General features: G+C 33.9%; 3 protein-coding genes across 3 annotated transcripts; 1 reads left to right on the top strand and 2 right to left on the bottom strand.

Annotated features, from left to right (window-relative positions):
- The first annotated feature begins 994 nt into the window (after window positions 1-994).
- LOC113713456 (mitochondrial import inner membrane translocase subunit Tim9) lies at window positions 995-4,797 on the top strand. Its single transcript, XM_027237184.2, has 2 exons — window positions 995-1,192; window positions 4,450-4,797. The coding sequence occupies exons 1-2, from the start codon at window positions 1,098-1,100 to the stop codon at window positions 4,634-4,636; spliced, it is 282 nt and encodes a 93-aa protein (XP_027092985.1). The 5' UTR covers window positions 995-1,097; the 3' UTR covers window positions 4,637-4,797.
- A 4,788-nt stretch (window positions 4,798-9,585) lies between these two features.
- On the bottom strand, window positions 9,586-11,654 carry LOC113714151 (protein FAR1-RELATED SEQUENCE 5-like). Its single transcript, XM_027237947.1, has 5 exons — window positions 11,064-11,654; window positions 10,731-10,936; window positions 10,097-10,652; window positions 9,912-9,992; window positions 9,586-9,807 (listed from the first exon to the last, which is right to left on the bottom strand). The coding sequence occupies exons 1-5, from the start codon at window positions 11,652-11,654 to the stop codon at window positions 9,586-9,588; spliced, it is 1,656 nt and encodes a 551-aa protein (XP_027093748.1).
- Window positions 11,655-11,762: 108 nt separating this feature from the next.
- On the bottom strand, window positions 11,763-12,380 carry LOC113714150 (protein FAR1-RELATED SEQUENCE 5-like). Its single transcript, XM_027237946.1, has one exon. The coding sequence runs from the start codon at window positions 12,378-12,380 to the stop codon at window positions 11,763-11,765; it is 618 nt and encodes a 205-aa protein (XP_027093747.1).
- Between the last annotated feature and the right edge of the window lie 5,419 nt (window positions 12,381-17,799).

The raw sequence follows: 17,799 nt of genomic DNA, 5'->3' as shown, positions 1-17,799 counted from the left end.
TATATTTGAGTGTATATCATATTAAATAATAAATGAACAGCTTGTCACTTATTTTTTTAAAGCAAGTTTGTCTAAGAAATTCAGTGTCACTTAATTAATTCAGATGTTCTATTTTTTGTTATTAAACACATATAAACATATGAAGCTCGAAATCTATTAAATTTAAGTACTGAATTAGGTAAATTTAAATGTTGAATTAGATTATCAAACATGGCTGTAATGAATTTCAAATTCAAATTGTCATTTTGCTAAAGACGGGCTAATTGACTTGGTGAAAAATTAATGAATGTTAGTTAGTGAAAAACACACTAAAGGCAAAGGATTGTTGATTTAATTTAACATTTAATAATCAACCAAATTAAAAAAATCATAACAACTAATAAAAATGACATTACAATGATTAAAATAATGGTTAATGACATTTACTTTCCCCAATATTTGACCAAATTACCAATTAACCCTTAAGATTATCCTAAATGACATTCATCCCCTTATCAGCAATGGCATCCATGTTAATGTTAAAGGTAGTAAAATGATAATATCACCCTAGATTCAAATGCATAATTACAAGAAGCTTGATTGGAAGAATCAAAAAAGAAAACTTGAGCTAAAATAAGAAGGAAAGTAAAGAAAAAAAAATGTAGGAATGTAAAACACGAAGAAATTTTAAATTCATGAGATTAAACTTACTTTTTCCTAAAAAATAAGGAACAAATTATATATTTTTCATAACTATATACTTGTTGGTATAAGGAAAAAAATAAAAAAAAAACAAATAAAGGAAAGATAATAATAATAAGACAAAAGGAGCCCCTCAACACCACCATCTAATTCACCAATGTCTTCGTATGGGCCTTTGAAAGAAAAGAAGCCTTCAAAAAAATCACAGTCCAGGCCTGTGAGGAGGTGGACACTATTGGCAGCATAGGCCCAATCCACTTCAATGCCCATTACAAGAGTAGCAATCCAGTCCAACACTATTACCACATTATAATCGCTGTTGCTGCCAGAGCTTTTAACTTGGATAGCTAGCTAGGGTTTTGGAACCTCTGAAAATCAATCGGGAAGGAAAAAGGAGGAGGAAGAAGAAGAAGAAGATGGACAAGAGCATGCTTGGAGACTTGGATTCTCTTCCGGAAGAAGATAAGGTTCGAATGTCGGCTATGATCGATCAACTCCAAATCCGTGACAGGTAATTTTGTCTTCTTTTTTTTTTTCCCAAAATGAAGATTGAAATTTTACTGCTTAAATTTTCTCTTTTTTTTTCTAATGGTTAGTGAATGTGGTGAAGTGGGTTGATTTTTCTTTTTATTATTTTGGCGTTTTGGGTTGTTTACGACCAGAGAAAGAGGAGGTGGTGGTGGAAAGCTGCAGTTTTTCAGTTTTTGCAGTTGTTTACAACCAGAGGAAGAGGGAAACTTGAGGAGCAGATTATTTTTTCTGACTGCAATTTAAGCTCTAAAATTTTCTGGAATTTATTTCATTTTATTTTTGGTCTTCCATTTGCAGTTTAAGCTCTAAAATTTTCTAGAATCTGGATCCAAGATAGGAGACTAGGTTGATTTTGTCAAAATGGTTACTGTTTTATATTACCCAAACATCTCGTGTATTATGGTTCATGATTTGTTTTGTCACCTTGAATCTCAACAGTGTATATTTCTGTAAAAAAATATTTAGTAGAAAAAAAGAAGAATTTTAGTAGCATCTGAAGAATTTTTTTGAGTTAGTTGAAGATTACTAATCAATAATGGACTTGCATATTTCCTGTACTTCTACTTATCCTCTTCTTTTTTTTTTTTTTTTTAATGATGATTGGACATTGTTATTTGTTAGTACTACTTAAGAATTTATTTCGGGATCCAGTTGTACGTGGATTCCCATGTGCAGTTAAAAAAGAAGTTTATGCGTAAATCATAACTTAAGTAACGATTCAGTTATTCCATTAGGCAACCACATAAAATACTTGCTACTTACTAGCTACTACCATGTTCTTCAATCTTCATTCCTAGTGATGAATGAATGTGGTAAAATTGGGAGATTTTTTGTTTGTTCCAGGAAACGCTTAAGGTTGAATTAATTAGCTAGGGCATGATTTAGTAGTGATAATGGTGTTTATTAGCTAATAGGATTTGTTTGAGTCCAGGACAATAGTGTTGTCAGGAGGCTGTAAATTGTGTGTTTATTCTTTGAAAGTAAAGATCGAGAATTTAGTGGTTTTAGGGTTTTTGGTTTCCCATGATCAAACAATGTGGTGAAAGTCTGGATTTTCTGGTGGGATCTGGATTGTTTTGTTTTGGTGAAAAGCAATTGAGCTAAAAGCTTGCGTGAATCATTTGAAGCATTCACTGGTAGTGGTGGTGTAAATTAATACTCTTCTTTGGATGCTGAAAATTGTTTGCAAATAGCCTGATGTATAAGCTATATTCACTTTCTTTTATTCTTTGTTTGGGTCAATGTCCAAGATTTGAATGTTTATCCTATTTTACCCTGTCGTATCTTGATTATCATTTTTTTCGACTAGATTAGTTTGTCTTGCATGGTGAAATTTTGAATTTTATGTGTGGTTGGGTTGCATTCTCAGAAAAAAACCTGTTTCGGTTGTGTCTATGAGATTTTTGTTCCCTCAGCCATGCTTATCTTTTTCCTGCAATTGTCTTAGTTGACTAATATTATTATTATACAATTTTATGTTAATGTGCTTAAACTTTTCATGTATCAAGGCACACATGTTAGAGACTGAAAAGGGCAGCAAGAAAGCGTAGGCTATGGTTAAAATTTGACCAATTGCATATCAGCTCCCTTGTTTTCCTAGTTGTCAGTACTATTTGAAACATTCCCTTGAAATCGATAAGGCCCCATATTAGATCATGACTTGCTCCTATCATGTGTTTTGATGTGACATAAATGACTTCCATGATAAATGGGTCTGAAAAAGTCCAAAGTCAAAGGTAAGAGAACTTATACTTTGGGACAGAGAGTGTATACTCTTTGTCTATATGTCAAAACGATAGGATATAACTGTCAAATAATCAAATATGCAAAGAATCTTGAATAATATAGTCTGGAGTTTAAGTTTGGAAATGTTAACTGGACAAGGAAATTATGATAAAACAGTTTAGTGTATAAAATCAAATTGAAAAATGCATATCAATCTGGATATTTGTTCATTCTTTTAAAAGTTGGTGGCTTTCTGATGGATGGATATTAGCTTTGGCCAATTGGATGATCTATATTGTGATTGACATCCTTTCTGCAATGAAATGTTATCTTTATTTAAAAAGTGAAATGATCTTCTTCATGATTTCTGCATCTGCTGTGGGATGTCAGTGTAATTGAGAATCTGATCTAAAATCTGGTAGTTCCTTTTTCTTCATGAGCCAATTTTAACATGTAATGGAATTTGATGTGCACAGCTTGCTTTGCTTCAAGACAGGCATAGTTTGATCTCCTCTGCTTCTTGATGCTGCAACTTCTGATTTTGGAGTGTTCTTCTCTGTGTTCATCACCGAATTGTGGTTACCTGTTGCTTTTTATGCTTGGAACTCTCAATCTTTGTGCATTTTCTACCTTTGTCGGGTTGTCGGGGTTTTTTTTTTTTTGTTGGGGGAGGGGTAGTAGTGGCAATTGTTGGATAGAGTTTATTATTGTTTCCATCATATATATTGTTTATTCCGCATTGCATAGATCATCAGACCTTTTCTCCTGTATTTTTTCTTATGTAGTGATTGTTATATCTGATTTGCAATTCATCAGCATCATTTTTTTTCCATGTTCACATGATTTTCTAAGTCTTCAAGAGTCTACCTGGAGCTTTGAAGAACCTAATTTAGTGCAAGATTATAATGACGCATGAGAAGCTTTGGAGGAGGTCAAAATCTACTTTTCATGGACAGAATTCAAAATTCACTATTTCTTTGTTACTTGTTAGCTCTCTCTGGGTTTGCTTGTTGATAGTAGTTCTCTTTTGTTGACATTCTCTTTCCCCTGGGGTCCTCTTACGGGTTAATTGTATTTTAACCTTCCCCACCAGAACATGATAAATTATTTTCTTCTTTATAGTTTTTGATGAGCTTTTTGCACTTGTAAATGATGTTTTCTTGGCGAAGGACTTATCTTGATACGAAGGACATGTTGCAACATGTAGTTGTGACAGACCATGGATTAAAGGCCTGGGTTCATTTTAATTCTTAGTCATGGATAGTAGGTATATCTCAGCGCAATTACTGAGTTTGTAATTTCCAATCAAAGTGTTAGTGGGAGTGTTCTATTACTGCTATTTATTAGGCTGAGGAGCTAATTCTTAAAGTGACAGTACTTTTGACACTTTGTCAGCATGTCCGCATCAAATTGCTATTCATAGCTTATACATATCTATATGCGATATACATATGTATATTGTTGCTGTAGTCTAAATTACTTGTTTGATTTGTGCTTGAAACTATGGTGCAGTTTAAGGATGTACAACTCACTGGTGGAAAGATGTTTCACCGATTGTGTAGACACCTTCCGACGGAAAACTTTAGATAAACAAGAGGAGACTTGCGTACGCCGTTGTGCTGAGAAGTTCTTGAAGCACTCGATGCGCGTTGGGATGAGATTTGCAGAACTTAACCAAGGTGCAGCAACACCAGATTAAAAGTACCTCTAAGATGTGTTGTTTTTAAGAGCAAACTATAATCAGTATGCACTATGAGATTTTTTTTTTGTGCTACATTATACATTGGCCGAGGAGCATTCTTAAATTTTGATGCAACTGAGACATTCAATAATAGGGTTAAGTCATTTGCTTTTTGTTAATTAACGTCATTTGCTTCAGCTCTTAGTGTAAGGCGAGGAATGTTATTGGCCTGCTATTGCATAGTTTTATTTATAGCTGAGCTAACATGTTGTTTGTCATCAATTTTTTTTTTAATGAAAAGTGAAATCAACACAATTGTCTAAATGACTACACCTGAAATTTGTGGGTAGACCTGATTTGTGATTTCTAAATTGCGATATTTGCATCCTAAAAAGGCATAAAAAGTGGAAAAGGTTTGGGGTTGTTTTGTTTATAAAACGCACTCAATGCCAGGTACGTATGCTACGAAGACCAAAGGCTACGAAGTTTCACGAATTATTTTTAACGGGTTTTCCATGCACCAGTAAGTTTGTATAAATGCAATGTTGTTGGCCATGGTTTATATGAAAATTGGTTCGGCATTCAATTTAGTAGATTGGTAGTATGGAAGCTATGACAAAAATAGATGAAGCTACTGCTTACTGCGAGGGATGCATAACTTGGCTAAACAATTTGATGTTCTAAGCAAATTATTTAGCTTTAGTTACTTCAAACATTAACTAATGCAAATCATATGGAAGACATAATAGGCTACACCACAATTAATGAGACACATCACCTACAACAAAAACAAGCAAGTTAAAACAAATAAATCAAAACTACACACATCAATATCAGAAGATGTTGGATAATAGTGCTAATCATTCACTACCAAGTGAAGGTGGCAAGTCACCGGTGATAAGTGATATAATACTACATTGCACACAGTGTACATAATATTTTTCTTCATTGATGTCACATTGGTAGAATTGCCTTATAAATAGTGCTTTTTTATCAAGCGATTATCCTGTAATTCTTGCTAAATAAATGGTTGGCCCTTTTGTGTCAATTGGGCTGCTTCATTTGGTTCCAGTTGCTTCTTCTTCTCCGTGAATATATGTGTTTTCTTCAAATTTTATCCTTCTATTGTCCTTTTTGCCCTCTCCTGCTGGTTTTACTGTAATTTTAGGGTATTATGTGCTTTAACAATTATCCAAATGCCATGTTATAATGCAATTATAATCAACTTTCTACCCTCCTTTTGTCATTCCACTCTTTCCATTTTTAGTGGTTTGGAACTCCTTGGTGTAGCCACCCAGCCATAAGTTTTCTACTCTGAATTTTTTTCAACTTCTCTCCTCTCTTTTCTCATCTTGTTTGTCATCCGGGTTACTCCTTTTGTTTATCTCAACAGGATACATAAAGTTATTTTTGAATCAAACTCCCATCTCCCCCACTTTTTTGGAATCTTAGAATTGTATAAGAAGATAGAAAGGGAAAGTTAACTGTTACAGTGAAAATTCTTATATTTTGTTTGTATAAAACTCACCAATTCTCCAAAAAAAAAAAAAAAAAAAAAAAAACTAGCTATGTAGGATTTGCATTCAACATTTTTTAATTGACTTTATTGAGTGTCATGAGGATTAGGTTCTCTTTAATGCTTGAACTCAGTATGTAGGGATGGCACTGGGGCGGGGGTGCGGCGGGGTTCCTTCCCCCATCCCCCGCCCCATTGTCAAATAACTCCCCCCGCCCCCAGCCCCTAGCCCCCCATCTCCCGCCGCGCCCCCGCCCCGTTTTCCCTGCGGTCCCCCACGAGAAAAGAAATCAACTTATCATAAAATGTTCATTTACAATAATTCACTGAATTTTTTATTAGGTTGCACTTGATTGCTCCTCTTTGTATATCTGACTTTTCAGTTACCAGCCCATCTCCTGATCGAAATATATCATTTGGAGTCATTTTAGCATGATACATATATCTATGACTATCTTTTTTTTTATAATACTAAAATCTTAAACCATTTAATTGCCGTAAAACGAGTATTAGTACACAAGATGCCAGAGATTCATATCCAAAACCACAGCATAGCTTTACAACAACATAGAGCTTTTCCCATTAAGTAATAGCATTCACAGGTCTCTTGAACTAATTAGCTAAAGATAACCCCCACCATAATAAATTATATCCATGGCTATCTAAAAGGATTGAACAACTCAGAAATTTATGTACACAAAAGCCTAGCACATGAAGCAAAAAAAAATCAGAAGCAAGCCTATACGAAAAGCAAAACTCTCCTACTATCTCCAAGCATTTTTTAGAACTAACAGGAGAGAGAAAGAATTTCCAAACACTAATCAAAAATACCTTGAACAGTTTGGGGTTTTGTTACTTTTGTGTGTGTGTATATATATATATATATATATATATATATATATATATATATATATATATATATATATATATATATATTTTTTTTTTTTTTCATGCGGGGGACGGGGCGGGGGATGGGGTGGATGTATGTTGTCCCATCCCCCGCCCCTTTTTAAGTCAGGGGTAAATATTTTGCCCTCGCCCATCCCCCGCCCCATTTGTACCCCCGCGGGACAGGTGCCTGCGGGTGCCCGCCCCCATTGCCATCCTTATCAGTATGTTTAGAAGAACTTATCTTTAAGGGTTAATTCCACTTTGTCCTCTCAAACTATATCCGAAATCTCACTTCGGTCCCTAAACTTCAAAATGGGACATTTAAATCCTTAAACTACAAAACTTGTCCCACTTTAGTCCAAATTTTGACGGAATGCACAAAACCTAACAGAATGGTTGCCAATTCCATTATGTTATTATTATAATTAAAGTTAGCCAAATCTAATAGGAACATAAATGCAATTTTAATGAGACCCAAAACAAGAAAAAACAAAAAGATAGGGACATAAAGATAATTTTACCCCCTTTTCTCCTTCTTCTTCATTCTTCTTTTTTTCCTCTTCTTCTTTTTCCTGTTCTTCTCATTCTCTTTTCCTCTATTTCTTCCTTATTGTTTTAATCTTTAATTTTTAATGGAGAAATCCTGAAACTAATAAGAACCCAAATGCAAAATAAATCTTCAAAGCCACAAAGCTTAATGTCAATTGACCATCTATATATCGGAATTTATAATAAATAGATCCGACCCAAATTCTTAGATGTAGGAAAACTAACACTGCCAGGAAGAAATTTGAGACTCTTTCACAACATCCCCACAACTAGGAGAGGTAATTTGGACTGATCTCTTTGGAATTCTTAATGCATAAAAGCAGCATTACGAGTGTTGTGAACATCAACCTCAATTTGAGCTGTAGCTTTAGCTTTCACCACATCCGTTGACACAGATCAGGGCATAGTTTCTGCATAAACTCCACAAGGCCTCTTTGAACCAAGCTTTATTCAAATTGGTCAACTAGCATAGCCTCCACAACAATAATATCCGCAATTGAATTTGGGTGTATAAATGCAAATTGATCATCTACCTCAGCCTCCACATCAACCACGATTTGAGCTTCAGCTTTCTCCACATTTATTGATGGTGAGTTTGCAAGGGATGGCGGATGGCGTCGGAGGTCAAGTAGTCTTAGAAGCTGACGGTGTCCTCGGAGGCTTGATGTTTGGGATAGTCAATATCCAAGACTCCACGAACTTGGCATCAACGAGAGTCTCAGTCGGAACATCAATGAAGAATGGGTGGCACCAACTCATCACAGAGGAGGTGACTCTTGAAAGCAATTGGGGTTTCGAGATAGATTTTTCACTTTCCAACAACAAAAATTGAATATTTGCATCATGTAAAAAATATCGACTAAAGATGAGGTAGTAAAGAGGGAAGGAATCTAGTTGGGCATAGCCATAGTTAGGAGTCAAGATGGGAGTATCTTATAGCTTTTACGGAATGGAAATTGTAGAGAGGAAAATGCAGACGGGATCCTCTATCTAATTTTCTGTGTCCAATTTCTTGTCCAACACAAAATTACATAGTTCTACTTATTCTTGTGGCTGACATGACACATAAAAATAAATGCCTGTTTGGCTCAAGCACCAAGCAACAGCCCTGTCAAATTGTAACCATTCACCGTGAATTCCTCCAAAGCAAACCACTAGCCTAACGGAAAGACATAGCAAAATTTGAGACATACAGAGAGACAATCAAATCCTTGGAAGTACAAGGCAAAATTTGCAGCTGGGCCTAACGCAAAGAATAATCTAAAAAATTAGTGAAGGAAAACAAATTGTCCTTCTCGCTTTCTTTGAAGGAAAACAAATTGTGTTTTAACATTCTCAGATAGAAAAAGTGTTTCTTGTACCTTTTGCAATCTATTTTTTTATTCTGGTAAATTGATTCCTCTTTTTGTTTTTTAAGTAGAATTATGTCTTCATTGATACAGTGTTCATTTAATTTATAATCCATCTCTTGGGGAAATATGGTTAAAAACTGACATATTTCATTGGCTTGGTTGACAAAGTTGCTAATTGAATGAAAAACCATGTGATGGATAAAAATTGAAAACCTTTAAATATCATGGAGACCTCTGCTATTTTAAGATGTAATAGCTGTTTTCTTTTCTTACCACCACCCCTTTCCCAGAAAAAAAACACACCACCGCACCCACATACACACATTTTATAAGGCATACGGATTGCGGTGGTAAACAAATATATGTGCTGCAATTTGGTTCACGATGATTGTTGTTTCAGATGTCAATGCCTAGAAGATTATATGCTTAGCCAGTTTTTTTATTTTTTTATTTTTGGTTTTATGGAATTATATATTTCCTTTTCACATACAGTGATTTTTGTGATCACTGCTAAACCGGGGGATCTGCTATGCTTTTGCGTTTTGCACCACTCGTATAGAATAAAGTAAATTCTTGTAACCTTTTCCCATAACTATCAAAAATAGATAACTAGAATAATGGTTCTTGAAGTTCCAACTTGAAATGAAAAAGTTATCTCTTTAAAGATCCTGAACATTGTTGCCACCTTGACATGGAATTTGACACCAACATAAGATGCCACCTTGACATGGAATTTGACAGCCACTGTAGTTATTGCATCTAACACCAGCAACGGTTGTTTCAGTAACACGGCCATCACTTACACTTGCAAAGCTAATCACATTGTTATGTTCCCCTAAGTTGTTCTTTACTAAACTTTCAACGCCACGTGCTTGTTGTTCCTATAACCAAAATGAATAATGATAAATACAATATTGCATTAGATAAATGTTAGTAAATATGGCCATAAACTATGAAAAATTCTTTGGCTAAGAAGCCAAAATACCTCCAGTAACCTAGTCACACTAATTGAATGTTGTGCATCCTTTTTTAAATTTTCAACATTCATTGATTGACTTGAATCAGCCTACCAATAAAAATTAGGAAAAAAAATAAATTTACAACAACATCAATATAATCAATGCATAATATATAGATAATAGATTGGAAACTTTAGGTAAAGAATTATACCTGTGTTGATGATAATGGTGGTCCTGAGGTTGTAACTTTTGCTCCACCTCGACTTTTATTTGTTGATTTTCTCTTATTTGAAACCTTTTCTAAACTACTTCTCAACCTTTTACCAGAAGTAGTTTTTGCCTTAGCTTTGATCCCTTTGATTTTATTACCACTTTCTTCCCCAACTGCTTTCCCGGATTGGCTCATGCGATTAGTAGTTTCATTTGATTTTTGAGAGGCTACTTCATCCTGTAATTTTGCATCCACCTCTTCAAGCATCTTAAGAAGACTATCTTTTGCAATTTTGTATGTTTCCTCTGTTTCCGCTGCTCGTGTAGCTAATTGAACATATATCCTGCACAATTCTCTATGCCGCATGCTTGAGACCAATTTAGGATCTAAATTGTTGGTGTCAACAGTAGAATCTTCATCTCCAAAAAATCCAGTTTTTGCTTTGCGCGTCCATCTCTTTAATATGTATTCACTTGGAATCTTGACAATATTTCTCATCATAAAAACTTTCAAAATACGAGAACAAAAAATTCCAGTAAATTGAAATTTTCTACAACTGCAATCAAACTTGTCATTTAACAAGTCATGAAAAACAGTATGATAGTAACTTTTTTTAAAAAGGGTAATCTCATACTTTCTCACAGATTCAACTTCACCACAATCATGAAATTTAGCATCTAAAGACTTGCACCATTCAGTTTGAAAGCACTTGAAAGCTTCAGGCGTGTAGATATTTGCTGCATGTTTCAAGAGCTCACAAGGATACTGTAATACTAAAAAGCTTATATTTGCCCTAAAATCAGCTTTTAACTCTTCATAACGGCGATCTTCAAGTAGCCTCTGAAAATGATTAAAAAACTCAAGAAAATTGTGTTTATAATTCACATACCTTTTGAGGACACTGTTCATACTCTCACTTCTTTGAGTTGTAGTCATGTTCTGCACAAAAATATTGGCGCGCATATACTAATGCCCACTTCTCCTTTATTCCGAATAATTGTTTCAACCAATCATTATTTTGAAGATCATATTTTTCTAACATTCTGTTCCATTCTGCAACAAAATCTTCTTCTTCCTCGAAATCATATATGCATGTACTAAAATCATGAGCAAAACTTTTGACTTCAGTAAAAACACTACTCAAATGAATGGCAGCATTCTGATAGATGTGCCAAATACAAAGGCGATGATGTGTGTCAGGCCATTTAGAAGCTAATGCCTTAGCCATTGCTGCATCTTGGTCTGTGAGAATTGTCATAGGCTTTTTCCCAGACATAGCTCTAGTAAAAGTATCAAATAACCACTCAAAAGTCATTGAAGTTTCGTCATATAACAAAGCAGCACCAAAAATAGTAGTTTGCTTATGATGGTTTACACCCACAAATAATGCAATTGGTCGGCCTTCTTTATTTTTCCTGTAAGTTGTGTCAAAGCAGATAACATCTCCAAAATTTGCATAATTTGCTTTCATCTTTCCATCAGACCAGAATATGTTAGTTATCAGATCATCTTCATCAACTTGTATCGTATAAAAAAAGTTAGGGTCCTCAAATTGCATTTTTTGTAAATATTCAAGAACCCCTCCTGTATCCCCTATCTTCACATCTCTTGTTCTCTTAGAACGCAAATAATTTTTATAATCTTCAGGAATAAAACCTACATTCTCTCATCCACCAGCTTGCCTAGCCATAAGCTCATGAGCTACTTTTGGTGCTATTCCAACATTATGTGCCATTTCAATGTCAACAGCTAAGTTAGAAGTAATACTCCTGTGGCTTCTATATAGATGAGTTTTATTTGGACTTGAAAGGTAATGATTATGCTCTACCACAAATTCAATCACACGGAACTTGCCAGTTTGGCGACTATTAACTTTCATTCGTGCCAAACAACCACACCTTGTTTTTGGGCGAGGGGCTTTCACGCTACCATCTTGTTTATCTTTTCCCCGTTTTCCTTCAGCGCTGCAACAAAATGTCCTAGCAATCAATTTGCCATACTTGTCATTGTGGCTTTTACTTTTTCTAACACCAAATCCAACTAGTTTGGCATATGCCAAATAGTATTGCCAAGCCTGATCTTCAGTTTCAAACTCCATGCCTATGTGTGGAATAGTTTCATTAGGGATAGATGAGTGGATTTTATTCAAGTCCTTAACAGAGTTGAGCCCACTCGTCTCCTCAATATCATGTATGTTGCCTTCATTAACAATGTCAAAGTCCTCCTCTTGCTCTTTGAATTCTTCAAAGTGTAATTGACGGCAAGGTGAAGGTTTGCTTCCCATATAACTTGAGTTTAGAGCCTAATATATATAACAATTTATTTTTTTGTTAATATTTAAAACTGCAAGAACAATTTACATATCATCAAAATTTAATAGGCTAACACTAATAAATAATTGATCTTATTTTATATTAAATAAGATATTATCCACCATGTTTTGTTCATGGTCCAATTCAAGTAATTAAATGATCTTTAAGAACCATATTGAACCATTGAAGCATTAGATGCGCTAAAATTTCCAAACTATGTATCTAATGTCAAAAAAATGTTTAATGAATTTTCTCCAGTCCTATATTTGATAAATTATAGTGGCTACTATCTCATGCTTGAAAATCCATATTCAGAACCAAAAGAGATAAATTAAGTATTCACTAATATGGAATATATGATTAAATATGAGACATACAAAGAGACAATCAAATCCTTGGAAGTACAAAGCAAAATTTGCAGCTGGGCCTAACGGAAAGAATAATCTAAAAAATTGGTGAAACGAATGCATTAAAGACATTTCAAATCTAAAGTTACACTGTAGTAACTTCATATAAATTGTAGACAAAAGACGGCATAAAGACAACAGACCTACTATACCTTCATGGGTCCCTACTACATAGACGAAAGACGGTATAAAAAACTTATAAATTGATGCCAAGCAAAGGAACATCGACAACCGATACATTGTAAGTCAGCCAGAAACAATTGTGCAGATGAATATTATTTTTTTCTTACCATCGGCAAAGAAGTCCCAAATCTTCTTGACGCTCACGGCAACAGGTCTTGGGAATTGTTATGGTAGTAATAGGGTTTTGGGAATTGTAATAAAGATATGTAAATAAAGGAAATCCAAAAAAGAAGAGAGATCCAAAAGTGTAATGGAGCCAAACAGGCATTTATTTTTATGTGCCACGTCAGCCACAAGAATAAGTGGAACTACGTAGTTTTGTGTTGGACAAGAAATTGAACACAGAAAATTGGACAGAGGATCCCGTCTGATAAAGCAGATAGTCACATTTTCCTCAGACGGGATCCTCTATCCAATTTTTTGTGTCCAATTTTCTGTCCAACACAAAACTACGTAGTTCCACTTATTCTTGTGGCTGACGTGGCACATAAAAATAAATGCCTGTTTGGCTCCATTATACTTTTGGATCTCTCTTCTTTTTGGATTTCCTTTATTTACATATCTTTATTACAATTCACAAAACCCTATTACTACCAAACAGGCATTTATTTTTATGTGCCACGTCAACCACAAGAATAAGTGGAACTACGTAGTTTTGTGTTGGACAAGAAATTGGACACAGAAAATTGGACAGAGGATCCCGTCTGCTACTTTATGGCCCTGAAGAAAAATCTGAAGAATTTGATGTTGTGCTCCTAAGGAAGAACATGGGCTTTTGATTTCTGATGATGTGCTTCTGGGGAGAAGGAAAACGAAGGAGGAAGAAGACGCAAGATAAATAGAAGGAAAAAGGAGAAGAAAAGAAAATTTTGTTTAATTACAAATTTCTAAGATTTTTTTTTGTCTTAGGTCTCGTGAAATTATATTTATATCTTGTTAGATTTGGTTAACTTTAGTTATAATAATAACTAATGGAATTGACAACCATTCTGCTAGGTTTTGTGCATTCCGTAAAAATTTGGACTACGGTGGGACGAATTTTGTAGTTTAGAGACTGAAGTGGGATTTTGGATATAGTTTGAGGGGACAAAGTAGAATTAACCTTATGTTTAATTATAAATAATTTTTTTTCCAATTGTATTTGTTCAAGATACATATAAATTTTTAATCCCTTTTTTTGTTCAATTTTGTCCTATTTACTGTGCTCCCCTGTCTTCATGTTTTCTTATTCTTTGTCACTCTTGCACATCTTATCCCTCCAATCTTCATTTCAATCGGTCATCTAGAGTAATACTGCCACATTTTCTATTTTAAATTTCTAGAATATTTGTATATAAATAAAATCAAGTTTACTTTTCCTATTATGCATATGAGTAGCCGAGTAGGGCTAGTCACTTTCTTAATTTTCAGCTAATTAATAATGCCTTTTTTTTTCAATTTAGAGTAATTTAATTTCACTTCTTTTATAATGGGATTTTTTTTAGGTTGTCATTTGAATGTGAAAATAAATTGTCAGAGATTCGGGTCAGAAAGTTGATTGCTTTGATTAGATTGACACGTCGTTTAATTTGGGTTTGTTTGGTTACGTGCTTAATTAGCGGTGATTAATTTTTAGTAATGTCAAGTTTTATGGTTTAAGTGCTTAATTGACTTGCGGAGTCCCTGTTTTTTGTGTCAACAATGATTAATACTCTTTTGGGAATCATTCACTTTATAATTTTCTAATTATCCTGATCCAAATGCAAAATAACTTCGCCCTTATGCATTCTATATAAGCACCCTCATGCATTCTATATATATTATTGTCCTCATGCATTCGATATATTTCATAATTGTTAACCTTTAACAAAAACAATAATTTCCTAATGATCCACATGAATTAGATAATAACAAAGATGTATACTAATAAACCCGCACAATAAAACACAGTTAACATGGAAAATATTAGTCACCTGCACATCGCGCAGGCCATCTCACTAGTGACATTTATATGCCAATGATAGTTTTTATGTGGGATGTTACACTCATCTAATTTACAATCAAAACTTAATTTTAGGATAATTTACCCATTTTATCTAATGGTCTGAATAAAAAGCTTACCTCTAATAGGATCTATATCTATATCTATACTATATATTGTTCACTAGTTGATATGTTTTAGAAGATTTCCAATAATATGACATGTGTCATTTCCCAAGATTTTTGGACTATTTATTCTTGAATAACTTCAATTAATGTTATCTAAAGCTTATCTATTCAAATGTTTAAATTCGATATGAAAAAGTTTGGTTAAACTAACTTATCAAAAAACATATTTATGTGTTACTTTAGTTCAAATGTTTAAATCAATAAAAAAAAAAACCGTCTAAGTAAAATTCTTTACTTTAACAATTCCTATAGGTAGTGAAAACCGTACTTAAACTAACTTATCAATATAGGTATTAAAACTGTAGTTAAAGTAACTTATCCGTGAACATCCTTAATCCACCATTTATTAGTTGAGATATTCTAGAAGTTTTCTAATAGTGACAATTTGGTACACGTCTTATAATCTTTTCGAATGTTTCAAAAATTTTAAAGTTATCACTTAACATTTTCCAATACCAAACCATATCTACCAACTAGATAAGAGAACAACTCAAGTTCTCCATTGATGCCAATTGTCAATGTCTCATTTGAGGAAACAAATTTCATTTCTTTATTTTGGACATTAAAGAGAGAGAAATGTCTATTTGAGACTTGGTATCCAAATTCAAAGACTTAATAGTTCCTTACTATTTAGGGGCTAATTGGTAACAATGGTTTAATTATTTTCATTTGTTCCTTTTGTTTGGTTTTTAATTGGTCAGAAAGGTCAATTGAATCCGTTTATGAAAACTAGCTCTTTAAATAGTTGCTAACTATTTAGGCTATTTTTGTACATTTCAAATTATTTCTTTTATAATTTCCTGGTCAAATGCAAATAATTGTGGACTATTTATGGGCTCCTTTTATCACATGAGTTGTTTTTGAATTATTGATTGGAATTAAAATATTGCTGTGTCATGCCCATTACAACTGGTTGCTCTGTCATGTAAGTTAGTGAATACCACCTAATGGTCTTATTAGTCAGTGAAGTGAAGTTCCTTTCCCCTTCTTTCCGTTGGATAGGTAGATAGAACTTCCTTCCCCTTTCTAATTGTCCTTCCTGCAAAATTTTCACTTTTCTACCAATTCCTCCAACAACTAATTGTCCTTTCTTTTGATTGCAGCCCAGAAAATCCTCGACATGCACATGAAGTTTTCTTTTGCCCGAAAATTCAGCTCAGTTAAATTTCTCTTCCCCCAATATCTATTAGCCTGCAAAATCTTCAATTTTCTACCAATCCTCCAACAATTAATTGTACCTTCTTTCAATTGCCACCGAAAAAATCCTCCGCATGCATCTAAAGTTTTCTTTTGTCCCGGAAATCGGCTCACTGAAATTTCTTTTCCTCCAAAATCTGTTCACTTTAGGGATTTAGGGATGACTACTGTACCGAGTTATCATCTATGGTACAGCTTCCAAAACCTACTATTGCCAGCATTATATATACTTATGTTTCTGAGTTTTGCCAGCATTCAGCCGAGCAAAGAAAACATAGGTACGCTTCTATATTCTCTCATCCTATTTTGAACTGCAATTTTTTTTTAATGTTCCTGCCTTCTGTTTATATTGTCTTCCATTAATTAAAGACTGCTATGTGTTTGATGTTATGCATAAAAGAATACAATTATGATGATAATTTTTCGGATTAACTTATCTTTGCTTTTTCTTCTGTTTTTTAATTTGAAGGGTTGCCCGACTTTTGCTACCACTCAGAGGAGCAAAGCAAATATAGGTATGTTTCTATTTTCTCTCATTCTGTTTTAAATTGCAATTTTTTTGTTCCAACGTTGTTGCTTTTTGTTTATTGCCTTCGATTAATTAAGGACTGCCATGTTGTTCCAATGTTGTTGCTTTTTCCTGTGTTTTTAATTTCAAATGTTGCATGATGATGTCAGCTGTTTATTTATTCAATAATTATTATTACATAATTTAGTATGATTGTAGTATGGGTTATTAAGGTGGTCATTTTATATGTATTAGTCAGTTTTAGCTATTCTAGGATGCTTTCATGTTGTCAATGTTGTGTGGCTTTCGCTTACTATCTTTCTTTCTTTATAGTAAAATTAGCTTCTGATCTTTTGTGTTCCAAAATGAAGAAAAAACGAAAAGTTAGTACAGGTTTTAGATTGATAGATGAGATGTTTGATGATGCTTTTGATCTAAGAGTGTTAGGAAATAACAAAAAACCAAACTTAAATATGCTCACAGAGCATATGAAGGTTACTGTCAATTCTTCTGTTTCTCAAGCATATTCGCCTTTTGTAATCAACAGTGAGAATGGCATTCATGAAAATCACTTTGTTGAAGCATGTGTTTCACAAAGTCACATCGATAGGAATCTAATTCTGCCAAATAACTACAGAGGTAAAAATGTTTGCTTTAGTCCAGAAAATGTTGGAGAAGTTCATTATACCTCTGATTTTACTGACAATCATTCGTTTCCTACAATGACTTCATGTTTAATCAACCTCTCTGATGTTGAACCTGCTGGTTCATCACAAGTGAACTGCAATGAGCAATCATTTGTTATACAAAATCAATTTCAGAGTGAACTAGTGACTGGTTCATCACAAGTGAACTACAATGAGCAATTATTTGTTATACAAAATCAACTTCAGAGTGAACCAGTGACAAGCGTTAAAGGGAAAAATAGTTGCTCTGAAATATCAAATC

The sequence above is a fragment of the Coffea arabica genome, chromosome 10c (genome assembly GCF_036785885.1).
Source record: "Coffea arabica cultivar ET-39 chromosome 10c, Coffea Arabica ET-39 HiFi, whole genome shotgun sequence".
NCBI classification, from domain to species: domain Eukaryota; kingdom Viridiplantae; phylum Streptophyta; class Magnoliopsida; order Gentianales; family Rubiaceae; genus Coffea; species Coffea arabica.
The sequence above is the reverse complement of the archived record's forward strand: the minus strand, read 5'-3'. Positions and strand labels throughout refer to the sequence as shown.

What these genes read in the sequence shown, in the direction of transcription:
- LOC113713456 (XM_027237184.2), top strand. Translation starts at nt 1,098, where the DNA reads ATGGACAAGAGCATGCTTGGAGACTTGGATTCTCTTCCGGAAGAAGAT. An exon ending in CAACTCCAAATCCGTGACAG is followed by an intron (nt 1,193 to 4,449) that starts GTAATTTTGTCT and finishes ACTATGGTGCAG; the next exon opens with TTTAAGGATGTACAACTCAC.
- LOC113714151 (XM_027237947.1), bottom strand. Translation starts at nt 11,654, where the DNA reads ATGCAATTTGAGGACCCTAACTTTTTTTATACGATACAAGTTGATGAA. An exon ending in TAAAGGAGAAGTGGGCATTA is followed by an intron (nt 10,937 to 11,063) that starts GTATATGCGCGC and finishes AATCATTTTCAG; the next exon opens with AGGCTACTTGAAGATCGCCG. An exon ending in GTGTGACTAGGTTACTGGAG is followed by an intron (nt 9,808 to 9,911) that starts GTATTTTGGCTT and finishes TTTTGGTTATAG; the next exon opens with GAACAACAAGCACGTGGCGT.
- LOC113714150 (XM_027237946.1), bottom strand. Translation starts at nt 12,380, where the DNA reads ATGGGAAGCAAACCTTCACCTTGCCGTCAATTACACTTTGAAGAATTC.